At 37.0% G+C, this 15,406-nt stretch overlaps 2 protein-coding genes across 2 annotated transcripts in view; one reads left to right on the plus strand and one right to left on the minus strand.

The window, feature by feature from the left end:
* Window positions 1-7,456: 7,456 nt before the first annotated feature.
* LOC137388078 (uncharacterized) lies at window positions 7,457-8,620 on the minus strand. Its single transcript, XM_068074591.1, has 2 exons — window positions 8,613-8,620; window positions 7,457-7,778 (listed from the first exon to the last, which is right to left on the minus strand). Exons 1-2 carry the CDS (start codon window positions 8,618-8,620, stop codon window positions 7,457-7,459), a joined length of 330 nt encoding a protein of 109 aa, XP_067930692.1.
* A 3,058-nt stretch (window positions 8,621-11,678) lies between these two features.
* The window catches only part of LOC137388079 (aldo-keto reductase family 1 member A1-A-like), a 30,853-nt gene continuing 27,125 nt past the window's right edge, over window positions 11,679-15,406 (plus strand). The window contains exons 1-2 of the mRNA XM_068074593.1: window positions 11,679-11,758; window positions 13,522-13,677. Coding sequence (XP_067930694.1) covers window positions 11,684-11,758; window positions 13,522-13,677 — 231 coding nt within the window. The 5' untranslated portion in view covers window positions 11,679-11,683. The remainder of the gene's footprint in view (window positions 11,759-13,521; window positions 13,678-15,406) is intronic.

Here is a 15,406-nt window from a genome sequence, read left to right on the forward strand (position 1 = left end):
TTTAGGATAACAAACTCTGATCACATCACCATTGTTCAAGCCGAGTTAATCTACAAAACCAGAAAATTCAAGAAAGAACATAACTACAAGTTTGCCTGGACCGTCAACCAAAATACATAGCTAAGAAAGACTAGTGATTTCCCCTTGATTCACATCAAATGTGAAGACGATCTTAAGCATCTAGAATAAACCATGCTTTGAAAATCATCGATTAGATAACTCTGTGGATATTATGAATCGGAGTATCACATGTGCAAACTACATGATTGATCAATTGGACCCTATTACGTCGGACTCAATTTGCCTCCTTATTGCAAATGTACAAAGTCAACGGTATAAATTTCAGAAATTAGACACTATGAGTTCTTTACTCCCCAAACCCTTTGATGTTTTATGTTTACCTAAAACTTTTATTTATGACAACAAAACACTTTACTTTCACCTACCTAAATAGTCTTTTACAGGTATTCAGAGACCAGACCGAGCTGGAGGAGTTGAAGCCTACATACGCAGTGGCATAGCTGACAACATTGAAAGCCGTGAAATAAAATTTAAAAGCTCGGAAGCCTTACAGATAACTTTCAATGGCGGCAAGTTTGCCCAACTTGAAACTGGCCCCACTCTCTTAATCCTCTATCGACAACCATGCATCCTCAAACAAAGTAGAATTCGTAGATGAGCTGAATAAATTTCTTGAAAATAAAGGTGGTATAAAACAGATCGTACTAGGAGATATCAAAATTTACATTTTAAAATGTACCCAGGTGAGTAGGTTGTATAATAACATTTTAGTGCATTCCAACTATCTCCATACTGTCACTATTCCTACTCGCATCAAAGCATGTTTTGACCACATAATAATAAATTTTGACAAATTTTCCCTACGGAGTGGTATCATTCAGACTGACATAAAGGACCATTTGCCAACTTTTATTGCTCTGCACCCCACCGACCTCAGACCACATTCCTCAGGCAATCATTCGTGTCATCACTCTTTCAAGACCTATGACAGACAAGCTTTCGCTTCTGATCTTTTTAACATCGACTGGCACTGAATATAGGAAACAAACTCTACTGAAACAAAGTATAACACTTTCTTAGACATTTTCAAAACAACTTGCAACAAGCATGCTCCTTTGATTAATACCCTTCATCACCCATTCACACAACTAACAGAAAACCTTGAATTTCAGCTCGTATATATAAGCTTATTTTAAAGCGAAACTACTTCTCTCAAACATTCAACTCACCACTTAACACAAAGTTAAAAACTTGATATAAAAATTAAGGAATTAAATAACCATGGAGCTCCGCAATGCCAAATCGAACTATTTTGAATCCCTAATAAAAAGTGCTTCTGAGCCTAAACACTTCTGGCAAATCTTAAATAATAGGATTGGCAAAACTAAATCATCAGCATCAGCCTCAAAATCTATAATGCATCATGAAAAAGAACTGACTACAGATTTTGATATAGCCAACACCTTTAATAACTATTTTACTTCTATTGGTCCATCCCTGGAAAAAAATTTTTGAAAAGTTTAATCAGAATCCAGTAAAGCTAACACAAAAGATATCAACTAAAAGTTTAACTTTCAAATTATCACAAGTCGGCATCAATGATGTAACCAAGCTTCTGAAAAAGGTTAACCCAGCCAAAGCAACCGGATTTGACAACATTCCATCAAAATTAGCTCATGATGTGGCAGAAGCTATTGCTGCTATTATCAGCTAATACCTGACATTTTAAACTCCAGCTTAAAGGTTGACTTGCAACAAAATTCACATTACAGTTATTTGGTATCAAAAGTTTCACCATGTCTTACTCTGTTGTGTTGTAGGTGCCAAATTCTCGTGGAAATGTGATTACAAGCTCTTAAATGCTCAAAAACGAAAAGCCGTCGTAGATTGGAATCTCTTTATTTATCTGACGTATTCATTACATGCAGTTTGATTATCGTCTTGTCACATGATGTTCTCACGTGAATTGAAAGGCAAATAAAAAGTTCAATATAAAACCTATCGTAGCACTAATTCATGGCAAACACTTCGGGTTTTACCAAAGACCCCGTATCAAATATAGATGCTCACTACTTTACAGTTTTGTTTTGGCTTGGACTAATCGTCAATTTGCACCTACAATACCACAGAGTAAGACATGGTGAATCTTATGATACCAAATAACTGTAATGTGAATTTTGTTGCAAGTCAACCTTTAACAACTTCTCTAGTACCAAGTAAAATGGAAACAGCTAAAGTAAAACCGTGGTTTAAAAACCACTCAAATAAAAATTTCTTTAATTACAGACACATTAGTTTGCTATCAAGGCTATGTAAGATAATTGAAAAAGTTGTAACTAAACTGATTATGGAATACCTTGAAAGTACTTTACTGCTTAACGAGAGACAATATGATTTTACGAGAAATCCCAGCACCAAGAACGCACTAATTAAATTGACTAACAATGTTTTAAAATCCTTAAAGCACATAAATTACATAATTTTTTTATTATATATTTCAATACATCAGAGTCTTGGCTTTCGAATGAGCCTATATTCAATACACAAAGAATATTAGAACTATGAAAAACAGGGTGTCAAAAGTACGTCGTGCAAAAAAAAACACTTGGTTCAGGTACTCAAAATGTGTCGTCATAATTCTCATTTAGCCTTAGGTCGTTGATCCCTTTCGCTGCCATTGAGGCTGGTTTTTCTGTGACAATCGGTGCTGTTAAACCTGGAGAGGGCTAATAATAAATTAAGATTCTAGATAATCAACAATGCCCGCGATCGTGCTAACGCCCGACCAATACAAACACATGTTCTGGGTTAATTAATTATGCTTCAATACATGTACTGTCATTGATAAAGATAATGAAATCACATCGATTAAATTATGACCTGCGGTTACGTGGCCCTAGGACTGAATGTCAATCGCACTTTTGCAAGATCATGCAATGCTTGAAATTAATTAGTCTCAGTCCGTCACCCTCAACATCACATTAAAAGTAAACAGCTATTGCATAATATCATCAGGAAAATATAGTATGGTTCTTGGAGTCTGAGGTACTTATCATTGAAATAATATGTACATGGAAAACTAATGACACTGATTCCTTTGCCATCTTCATTGGTTCTCTGGAGTTGTCCTACCTTCGCCTGCCACTAGCGTCATCATCGTCACTTTCGTAGTTGATAAATAAGCGGTAAGAGCACACAACAACGAATATGAGAATTGTGACGTCACAATTTTCGAGACTATGCCAGTAAACTTTTTCGGGGTAGAGCTCTGGGGAAATCCTATAAACACCAACCAATGTTTGTCTCACCATGGCAAACAATAGCTCATTTGAAAGCCAAGACTCAGATGTATTGAAATATACAATAAAAAAATTATGTAATTTATGTGCTTTAAAGGATGGCAAATGTGTTCTTGGCATCTTTCTAGATTTTAGTAAAGCCTTGACACAATAGATTATAACATATTGTACACAAAACTCCACAAACTTAATTTTGACATTACCACAATTAGCTGGATCAAAAGCTATCTAACTGAACGTAAACAACGCACTATTATTGGTAACACTTTATCTTTCATACTAGATTTAACATGTGGTATACCTCATAGTTCCATCCTTGGTCCAACTATTTTTTTAATTTAGATAAACTATTTAAAACATGTCACCAACCTTTTCACACCTTTGCTTCGTGCAGATGACACTAATCTCTTTTTCGAAACCCCTAACATAAACGAGCGCATAGATTGTTTAAATAACGAACTTCTTGCTATTCAAAACTGCTGCTCTTCTAACAATTAAACTCACCCTAAATGGTGATAAGACTAATTTCATGTTACTAAAGAAACCTGCAAAATAAATTTCATTTAGCTGACACTCATCTCTTTTTCATTTTCAACAAACCAATTTGTCAGACAGATCACACGAAACTCTTAGGTATTTTTATTGATTTTAATCTCACTTGGAAAAAACACATTGAATATTTACTAAAACAACTGAAATCCTTATGAGGCTTACTTTACCACATATCTGAATATTTACCCCACAAACCTTTGCTTATTTTATACAATTCTATGGTTAATTCCAAACTTTCATATTGCATTGAGGCATAGAGCAACGCACCTCACATCCATCTTACGAGTTTGATAACACTTCAAAAGCGCATGATAAGAACCATTCACAAAAACCCCCTCACACCAAACCTCTTTTTAAATCATCATCCATACTACCTATCAGTTCACTATATTCATACTGCATTATACTTTTAGTCCATCATGGATTTTATTGCAATTACCTCCCTCGCACACTATATCAAACTCGATTCTCAAATTTCTGTCTAAATCTCCAGCAATCTTCTTTCCGTGCAGGCCATCGCAGGGTGGATTACCAATAGGCCACATTTTGAACCAACTACCTAATACTATAAAGAACATAGAAAGAGGGCCGGTTTCAAGAAAAAACTTAAATTACATCTTTTAACAAGTGAATAAAACCTAATTACTCATAAAAATTGATCTTAATTACGGGATGACGACAAGCCCAACGCCCTGACTAGCTATGCTAATGTGTATTATGGGCTTCATCACTCTTCCAGCTTTTTTCTTTTGTTTAATTACTATTGTTGATGAAAATAAATCAGAATAAAACAAAACAAAACATATCTATTAAAATGAACACGGGCTACATTCTTTGATAAGATATAAATGGTATTTTGCAATGCTCATCATAGAGAAATTATTACCTACTTATATTTTGAGCGCTTGATGTAGATTCTAGGTGTACAGAACTTACTTCCATATTAACTTTTTTATTGTCTAAATTTTATTCCACCTCACCTTACTCTATGCTTTGGCATAACTATTCTGCCTAGCTGAATATTATATATACACCACATGTAATTATGTCCTACCTGAATTGCATAGTAACAAAAGCATACAACTCCAAGGTACTTCTCGAAAAGTTGAAAAACTATGTAAGGTTAAAGCTAGCCATTTCTCAAGCTTCATTTTTATTTTATTGCCAGCTTTACGCCAAAAAGTTACCTTTATATCCATGTATCAAAGAATCATGTATGTCTGCCTATGAAATCAGCCTCAGTACAGAATTTGTGTAGGTGAAGGTCACAATGTCTCGTTCTTTTTAGGACTATTCCTTTTTGTCAGAAACCAAAACTTATATTTACATGATGTGGATAGTAGACTGCCTTTAATAGCAAATAGATAGTTACTAGGACAGAATCATCCAATATACCAGCTATAATATCCCAGCTACAGTATTTAACGACTGAAAGATGCAAATAGATCCATTTTAGTACAGTAGCTGTAGATATTTTAAACTCACTGTATATGCGACCTGCTTAATAAAAAAAAACTTTGAAGTTATAACTATAAACGATTTTCATATACATGTAATTTAATGACTGGGAGACGCTTTTCAGATGTATTTGTGACATCTACATTAATATCAACTTTTTAGATGCAAATGTTTTACTGACAATATTATTTCTTTAAACCTTTTTAATAATCTGTTGAAGTTTGAAAGATTATTAAATTTCTTTTTCTTCCTCTTTCGACTTTGTCTGTTAGGCATCGTCACTGCAAATAATATGTTTTTGCTTCTATTGTTCTATTTGATAAAGATGCTTCTATTGTTCGCATCTTTATCTGTCACAGTCAGTCCTCTCATATCCTTCTTCACTACTTCCATAAGCCATCTCTTGACTTTTTACTCCCTTCTTATTTCTGGCTCTTCCCTGTCTCCTTCTTTACGGCTCTTCTCCGTCTCCTTATTCCCGGCTCTTCCCTGCCTCCTTATTCCTGGCTCTTCCCTGTCTCCTTATTCCTGGCTCTTCCCTGTCTCCTTCTTTACGGCTCTTCCCTGTCTCCTTCCTGGCTCTTCCCTGTCTCTTTATTCCTGGCTCTTCCCTGTCTCCTTCTTTACGGCTCTTCTCCGTCTCCTTATTCCTGGCTCTTCCCTGTCTCCTTATTCCTGGCTCTTCCCTGTCTCCTTCCTGGCTCTTCCCTGTCTCTTTATTTCTGGCTCTTCCCTGTCTCCTTATTTCTGGCTCTTCCCTGCCTCCTTATCCCTGGCTCTTCCCTGGCTCCTTCTTTACGGCTCTTCTCCATTTCCTTATTTCCAGCTCTTCCCTGTCTCCTTATTCCTGGCTCTTTCCTGTTTCCTTATTCTTGGCTCTTCCCTGTCTCCTTCTTTACGGCTCTTCCCTGTCTCCTTCCTGGCTCTTCCCTGTCTCTTTATTCCTGGCTCTTCCCTGTCTCCTTCTTTACGGCTCTTCTCCGTCTCCTTATTCCCGGCTCTTCCCTGTCTCCTTTTTCCTGGCTCTTCCCTGTCTCCTTATTCCTGGCTCTTCCCTGTCTCCTTCTTTACGGCTCTTCCCTGTCTCCTTCCTGGCTCTTCCCTGTCTCTTTATTCCTGGCTCTTCCCTGTCTCCTTCTTTACGGCTCTTCTCCGTCTCGTTATTCCCGGCTCTTCCCTGTCTCCTTATTCCTGGCTCTTCCCTGTCTCCTTCCTGGCTCTTCCCTGTCTCTTTATTGCTGGCTCTTCCCTGTCTCCTTATTTCTGGCTCTTCCCTGCCTCCTTATCCCTGGCTCTTCCCTGGCTCCTTCTTTACGGCTCTTCTCCATTTCCTTATTCCCGGCTCTTCCCTGTCTCCTTATTCCTGGCTCTTTCCTGTCTCTTTATTTCTGGCTCTTCCCTGCCTCCTTATTCCTGGCTATTCCCTGTCTCTTTATTTCTGGCTCTTCCCTGCCTCCTTATTCCTGGCTATTCCCTGTCTCTTTATTCCTGGCTCTTCCCCGTCTTCTTATTTCTGGCTCTTCCCCGTCTCCTTATTCCTGGCTCTTCCCTGTCTCCTTATTCCCGGCTCTTCCCTGTCTCTTTATTCCTGGCTCATCCCCGTCTTCTTATTCCTGGCTCTTCCCCGTCTCCTTATTCCTGGCTCTTCCCTGTCTTCTTATTCCCGGCTCTTCCCTGTCTCCTCCCTGGCTCTTCCCTGTCTTCTTATTCCTGGCTTTTCCCTGTCTCCTAATCCCTGGCTCTTTCCTGCCTCCTTATATCCCTGGCTCTTCCCTGCCTCCTAATCCCTGGATTTTCCCTGTCTCCTCCCTGGCTCTTCCCTGTCTCCTTTTTCCTGGCTCTTCCCTGTCTCCTTCTTTACGGCTCTTCCCCGTCTTCTTATTGCTGGCTCTTCCCTGTCTTCTTATTCCTGGCTTTTCCCTGTCTCCTAATCTCTGGCTCTTTCCTGCCTCCTTATATCCCTGGCTCTTCCCTGCCTCCTAATCCCTGGATTTTCCCTGTCTCCTCCCTGGCTCTTCCCTGTCTCCTTTTTCCTGGCTCTTCCCTGTCTCCTTCTTTACGGCTCTTCCCCGTCTTCTTATTGCTGGCTCTTCCCTGTCTCCTTATTCCTGGCTTTTCCCTGTCTCCTAATCCCTGGCTCTTTCCTGCCTCCTTATATCCCTGGCTCTTCCCTGCCTCCTAATCCCTGGATTTTCCCTGTCTCCTCCCTGGCTCTTCCCTGTCTCCTTTTTTTCTGGCTCTTCCCTGTCTCCTTCTTTACGGCTCTTCCCCGTCTTCTTATTGCTGGCTCTTCCCTGTCTCCTTATTCCTGGCTTTTCCCTGTCTCCTAATCCCTGGCTCTTTCCTGCCTCCTTATCCCTGGCTCTTTCCTGCCTCCTAATCCCTGGATTTTCCCTGTCTCCTCCCTGGCTCTTCCCTGTCTCCTTATTCCTGGCTCTTTCCTGTCTCCTTCTTTACGGCTCTTCCCCGTCTCCTTATTGCTGGCTCTTCCCTGTCTCCTTATTCCTGGCTCTTCCCTGTCTTCTAATTCCTGGCGATTTTATGCTCAGCAACCATTTCCCTACATAATCTTCATCCCTCTTCATCACCTTACCACCTTAGCTTTTACTCCCTCAATTTCTTCCCAATCCTCTCCCCACCTGCACTTCCCCTGGTGTACTCATTTCTGATCTTATTCATTCTAGTCAATCCCATTCCAAAATTTAGTATAATTAACCTATTAAATTTATTACTGACAATTAAATCTAAACATGTTACAAAACTGAAATATTGGTTACTGTTAATAAATCTATTTAAAATGAATGATAATGTTTAACTGATACCAATTGAAAAAACATGATGTAACTCTGCTGAATGAAGCACTTAATACTATTCAGATTTGGTCAAAAGTAGAAAAATAGAGTAAGCACCAGAAACATTTTCTTTGGCAGTGTATGTCGGGTTTGGTTATTATACCTATGGTCATACTCAAAAAACTTCATGTTTGAGCAGCATGCAGTGTGAACAGGAAATTATGAGATTTACAATACTCTCTAAAAGTGTAGTAAACATGTATGTACGTTTGTCTGTCGGAAGCCAAGGTTAAAAGTCAAAATAAAAAATTGCTTTCCAGGGACCTCAGAAACCCAACTTGTTAGACTGATGCTCTAAAATGTTGTTCCCATATCAGATGTGAGACTCTGGAGGTAATCTCGCGCAGCAAAACACATGGGGCTCTAAGCTCAGCAGTTTTTGTTCACATAAAACTGCGTCGCTGCTTTTCGAATAAACATAGCTGCTCACCATGCCATTTCAAAAGCGCTGACCTTCACCTGTACAGTGAATTTCAGGAAGGTTTTGCTAGCGGCTTCTTCCGAAAGTTGAACGGCTCTAAACACTTGCAATGACCGCCGGCAACTATCGGCGATACTCGGTGGGTAGGTTTCTATTTCACCGCCGATAGCTTTGCGATCCTGCCACCAGTGTTTGTGGCGTATTTAGGAACCAGGTTTAACACGTATGCCATTCAATATTATTTTTGTATTCAGAATATTTGTGCACTAATTGCTCTCTGTGATTTATTGGCACACTTGACAAATTTTTTTTGAAAATCTCTGGATACTCAGGGTGCTAAGAACTTATAATTTTTCAGTCGGCAGCCCAACACTAACATTTGGGCTAATCATCCAGCTCACAAGTTTTTAGAATAGTTGTGTACATATTTATTCCCTGTAGTTGATTGCCATTAGACAATCTTTTACAGTACACTAGACAGGCAGGGTACCAGTATCTGCAAATACTGCGACTGGTATAGTATTACATAACCTTATTTAAAGGTGATGAAATTTTCAAAAGTAATATCAATAAGGCTTTAAAGTTTTTTTTACAGGAGAAGTAATATTTCTTTGTAAACTAATCAAGGGTGAAAATAAAGTTTACTTGCATGAAGTATAAGAAAATGGGAAAAAAATTGACAGATGATTTAGTTGCGAGTCGAACTTGTCGGTGAGAAGGATAATAGGAAGTAATTGAGTAAGTTTTCTACTATACTTATGTTCATAGATTACTACATGTACTTACTCAAATGACTACCTTGTTATTTACCTTGTATATCTTATGTTAGAGAGAACATTGAGTGAGCTATTTACATTGATCACGTTTATCGTATCAGACGCTCTGGTTATCTAGCAACTTTTGGAAGCAAAGAAGACAGTTGATTGAGTAATTCAGTATCTGTAATAAATTGTATCTATTAAACTACATCTATGACTAGAAAAAACTATAGATACCTCGCATAAACATCTGTCTGCAATCATAGATGTATATATTATAACAATACCATGTTAGAGGGAAGAAAAGAAGACAATTGATGAGTAGTTTAATAATTCTATATCATAGAGTTTCATGCTGCTGTTGAATGTTGAATAAGCTGGACTTAAATTAGATCATTATATCTGTCTAATCACAAAACCACAGGCAGCATCAACATTCATATAGTTTACTGCTTTTCCATCTACACTATTTTATACAAAGTAATAAGTTCATACTGATAGGACTCTGGTGTGTCAAGTGACCTCTGACTAATAGTGTGAAATCTTACATGTGAACTTAATATGTTCCCAAACCTGCTATGGGCCCCAAAACTGTTGTAGTAAAAGCAAAGATCACCAGATCGGCATACAATGCATTTTGTCTAAATCAGTCTACAGCTCAAACAGCTAACAATAAATACTTCAAGTAATGACACAGAGCATTAAAAATATTACATAATAAACTATATTACAAATTGAAAGTAAAAGATGAATTATATGTAGAACAAATCATTAATTAAAGTAATAATATATAGACAAGAATCTTATTGTTTCTTAGCTTTTACATTAATAACAGGCAAATTGATGAATAACCTGGGAGATGCAGAAAATGAATGATTCTTGGGTAGAGGAATTGGTATTTTAACCAAAACTTCAAAACTTTATATTAAAATAAAATGTATATATGCGTTTTTTGTTGTATGTTGAATTTGTTTTTGTTATTTCCAACTATCATAATCAGTCTCTTCGCTTTTGCTAGTGTCAAGCTTTCCATTCTTTGCATCGCTTTTAAGTTTCCTTATGACTATAAATACATGTTTTTTTGATTTCTTAGGAAATATTTTTAATAGTTTGCTTTTCATTTACATTATTTGTTGTTAGAATTTTACACAAATATTTTATTTTAATTTTAGTATCAGTACTATTTGCTCTACGCTTCTTTGGATCCATAATTTTATAGCTGCAAAAGGAAGGTTCCCACATGATAGACTTAAACAAAATAAAAGAGAACCGCATACATATGCGGCCTGTACAAAATATTTTGTGGAACTTTGTATGTTGTATTATAGAAATTGCTTTGAAAACTGTGACAAATAAATGCTCAAACTTTACCTTGTAACTTATAAAATGTTCCAATAAAGTCATCGTAACTTGAAGTTTTTAGCTGCATTAGTCACATTACAAGAAGACACTAGTATAGAGAGATGTTATTGTAGTAGAAAGAGTTGCAACTTGCTGTTTTTATAATATAATTGCTCAAGAATTAATAACGGGTTTGATAAAAGTTAATTATAAATTACTGATGAAATCAAACAGCAGGTAATTTTAAAAAGCCCTTCCCGCTGAGATGCAATTGATAATTACATGTCAGCAGAAAGGAACATATAATTACATTATTTGCTCATTCTCTTGTCGTAGGTTTTTAATTTCTAAGTTATACAATACTAGGTGAATGCCCGACGGTGCACTAGAAATAAATGTTTTGGAACAGAAAATAGATTTTTAATCAACATATACAACATATATCACTCTAACTTTTAAATAAAGGTGTTTGTTTATTTCTGTGTGCTGTAAGTTTGATTAAGTTCATGCTATACATTCATATATTTATCACATTTTGGGGAAGTCTGAGCACATATTTTTCTTCTAGTAGTTCAACCATGCTAACTGAAGCAAGAAGTGCGAGTATTTTAACCAACCACCATTAAATATCAGCAGGTGTAATAAGTATGTGCAATTCCAGTGCAAAGCAATTTTTTGTTCTTAAAACTATCGATATAACTGGACATACGGATGACAAAAGACAGACACTGAGACTAATATATATATATAGACAATGGTATACTACCTGCTGTTTTACATCACACTACTTCATTCATATATCTCTCAAGCTCATGTGTAATTATGAGCAGGACCTCCAAGCTGTCTCAAAGCTTGCAATGCAGAGCAGCAAATCTAAAACACGCCTACCGTTTAATCTTGTTTGTCATAATTTTGCTGATAAGTGCCAAACACAGTTGTTGGCGGAGAGCTAAAACGCAGTTGTAAAATAGTTGAGTTGAAATGGCGACAACAGGAAGTGTGAGGCTGCATACAGGACAGCGTATGCCTACAGTTGGACTTGGTACTTGGATGTTGGTACGATTGACCTAAGATATTCTAGAAGACATAAATGTATAGTAGATATACATAATGAAACAGTGGGAAGTGGGCTTGATGAGTGTGTTTGATAAATGTCTGTTTAGTGGTAGTAAAAAAAAGTCCCCGTTTGTGAACAAGTGTTCACTTTTTGTACTTGATATAAGGAGATAGAAGGAGAAAAAGAGAGCAAAGTAAAAGAGAGAGAAGAGAGAGAGAGGAGAGAGAGAGGAGAGAGAGAGGAGAGAGAAAAAAGAGAGAAGAGAGGGAAAAGAGAGAGGAGAGAGGAGAAAGAGAGGGGGGAAAGAGAGGGGGGAAAGAGAGAGGGGAAAGAGAGAGGGGAAGAGAGAGAGGGAGAGAGAGAGAGAGGAGAGAGGGGAAAGAAAAGAAGAGAGATGGAGAGAAAGAGGAGAGAAAGAGAGAGTAAGAAAGAAGGAGAGAGATGGAGAGAGAGGGAGAGAGGGAAGAGAGAAAAGAGAGGGAGATGGAGAGAGAGGGAGAATAAAGGAGAGAGGAAGAGAGAGGCAGAGAGAGAAGGAGAGAGGGTGAGAGAAGGGGAGTGAGGAGAAAAAGAGAAAAAAAGAGGGAAATAGAGAGGGAGATAGCGAAGAAGAAAGAAAAAAAAAGAGAGAGAGAGAGAGAGAGGAAGAGAGAAGAGAGAGAGAGAGGGAGAGAGAGAGAGAGGGAGGGAGAGAGAGAGAGAGAGAGAGAGAGAGAGAGAGAGAGGAAGAGAGAAGAGAGAGAGAGGGTGAGAGAGAGAGAGAGAGAAAGAGAGAGAGAAGGGGAGAGGGTAAGAGAGATCGGGAGAAAGAAAGAGAGAGAGTGAGAGAGAAAGAGAGGGAGAGAGAAGGGGAGAGGGTGCGAGAAGGGGAGAGAGGAGAAAGAGAGGAAGGGAGGAAGAGAGAAAGCGAGAGATTGAGAGAGATAGAGTGAGTGAGAGAGAGGTAGAGAAAAAGAGAGGGAAAAAGCGAATCAGAGAATTTGTACCAATACAATGACAGATTCTGCGATTGCGTAATTCAACTTCTGCTGGTTAGGTTGAACAAGCTCCTTTTACCGTGTTAAACAAGTTCTGATAAAAAGGACCCCTTGATTTCTTTGGGCAAGTTGTGTTGAAACACTCACAATGTACTGCTGGATATGTTATTGAATTTTTGTTCAATATATTCACCAGGTTTGATTGATCATGTTTGTCAATTTCTGGTCTTAGTTTTGGATAGTTCTATTGATTATGTTGAATAAGCTAGGTTCAGTTCAATAAGCAAGTTTTATTGAAAATTTTAGGTGAGGTCTAGATTACGTAGGTAAGTCTCAATGCGGGACTAATAGTAAACCAGCTGTACTCTTTAAGCATTATTTTGGACTGATAGTTAATCAAATATTTTTCTATATTTGAATCCAGTTGAATTTGCCAAATTTAAAAAATGCAGCAATTTTATACTGAAGATAGGAAATAGAAATTATTTTTCCCTTTGATTTTTTGTACTTCATCAGCTGCGCATGTTTTTCACAGTATTTTTGAAAATATTTCACACAACCACAACTGTAGGAGTACAAGTGAAAGGGTGAATTACAAACACATTTCTTCTCTAGAAAGTACCAGCACTTTCTGACAGTTTCATCTGAAATGGCAAACCTAAAATTTAATTTAATGGATAATGTCTTATGAACTTAGCATATAATTGGCTCTTTTTTACCAATTATGTTGACCTTTGTTAAATCTCTATAGAAATATGGAAATGACCTAACATTTAATTTTGCAGACGGATGGAGAAGCCTTGAAGGCAGCTATCGACGTTGGATACAGACATATAGATACAGCTCAATACTATCAAAATGAAGATCGGATAGGAGAAGTACTCGAGCAGCAAATCAAAGATGGTAAAATAATGAGAGAGGAAATGTTCATAACTACAAAGGTACCGTATCATGTCCATGGCTATATTTCAATAGTTCTTTGGTTGTCCATCAAGGACTTAATCTGCCGTGTTGTTGACTTTGTGACTAGCCCCTTATCATAGTAGTAAGTGCCAACTGCTCGGCTAAATGTTGGCCCTATCATAGCATTTAGCTGGACTTTGAAACTCGTTGCAGCTGGCTCATCACTGGTATAACATAAACAAGTGATGTATGATGCATTACTAAACTAATGGGCTTGGCTTATCATTTTATTTAACTCAACTAGCTTAACCAAGACGCTTTTATATTTCTGAAAAACTATTTTTATAAACTTTTGTATTTTATTTCAGTAGGCCCATTTTGAAAAATTGGCAGCAACCTCGTTATCATACTGTAAAGCTGACTCATACGCAATAGCTGGTTTTCCGGCAATGACCCTGTATTTTCCAAAAAAGTAATGTTTGTCAAAAAAAATTAAGACAAAAATCAAAATTCCATGATTTATTGCAAAAATAAAATTTTTGTGCTATGTAAATTAGTCATTTCTCAACAATATATTTTTTGATGACTGAAAATGAAACTAATTTGCTTAACAAAATGCAAAAAGAGGACATTTTGGTCTCAGTATATTTGCCACACAAACATGTAGTTAATTAGATGGAATGTTGCAACCTCTAGCCTGCATGGCTGTAAAGAAACATTGAAACAACGTAATCATTAAGAATTGAAAGAGATATCCATGTATTTTGTGTCATATGTTGAATAGTGAGACAATTAGGTGCTAAAAAAGAAAACAAAATGATAAGATTACTGCAAATAGCTCCAAAGAAAAGGCCACTTTTTTATCTATTTGGTATAATGCAAGAAGACTATGTAATGCTTGAGTAAGTGACTTTTCTACAATAAATAGGAAAACATGTAATTTTTTAGCCTTCAAAAGGACTCAAATTATTGAGTGAAAGTTACTTTACTAACCAATTCTGCTGTAAATGACTTCAAAATATTTTACAGTAAAAATTCTGACAAACCACTGCAAGACTTAAGTACACAGCAGCTATTAAGAATTGGTGGTAGGAATAACCAAACATTTTGAAAGGTCTATTGTTAAATAGCCTCAGAAACAACATTTTATTAGCCATAGTTACATGTAGCACATATATTAACCCCCTGTGAGTGACCATAAGTACTTGATTATTTGAAAGCTTCAAAGTTGTCAAGAGTGTGTAATTCTTTTGTAAAAAACTTTTTGATGTTTAGGTAATGCCTTTAAGAAAACAAAATGGTGATCTGTGCAACTGGACAAATCTATTGGACTAGAATCTGATGTTTATAGCTAGCTGCTACCATGAGTAGATGTTGGTGTATTTTTCTGTCTGCTTTCCAGGAAACACTTAGCAACACTTAGCATGCTTCATTGCGCAATCCTCTAGCTTGGCAAGTGTAGTCTAAAAAGTTAAAAATAACTTGGCAGAGTTTAGTTGTAACAGCCAGGGTCTAAATTGTGTCAATACTTATCAGGGAAAGATTTGACAAGAGTGTCTGTAGGAACAGCAGTTCAGTAAAAGTTGAACTAGCAAATGACTGGAACTATTAAATTATATTAATTAAATTACCTATTAAATAATATTATTTTTCAAAAGACAAGAAACAGGTTTGATCATATAAAGTCACGTTATATGCATAGTTTCTGTTTGAACTATGTAAACAAATGATACCTTCAGATTCCCTATGCATTAGATTACACAAAGT

This window comes from Watersipora subatra, chromosome 2 (assembly GCF_963576615.1).
Source record: "Watersipora subatra chromosome 2, tzWatSuba1.1, whole genome shotgun sequence".
Classification (NCBI taxonomy): Eukaryota; Metazoa; Bryozoa; class Gymnolaemata; order Cheilostomatida; family Watersiporidae; genus Watersipora; species Watersipora subatra.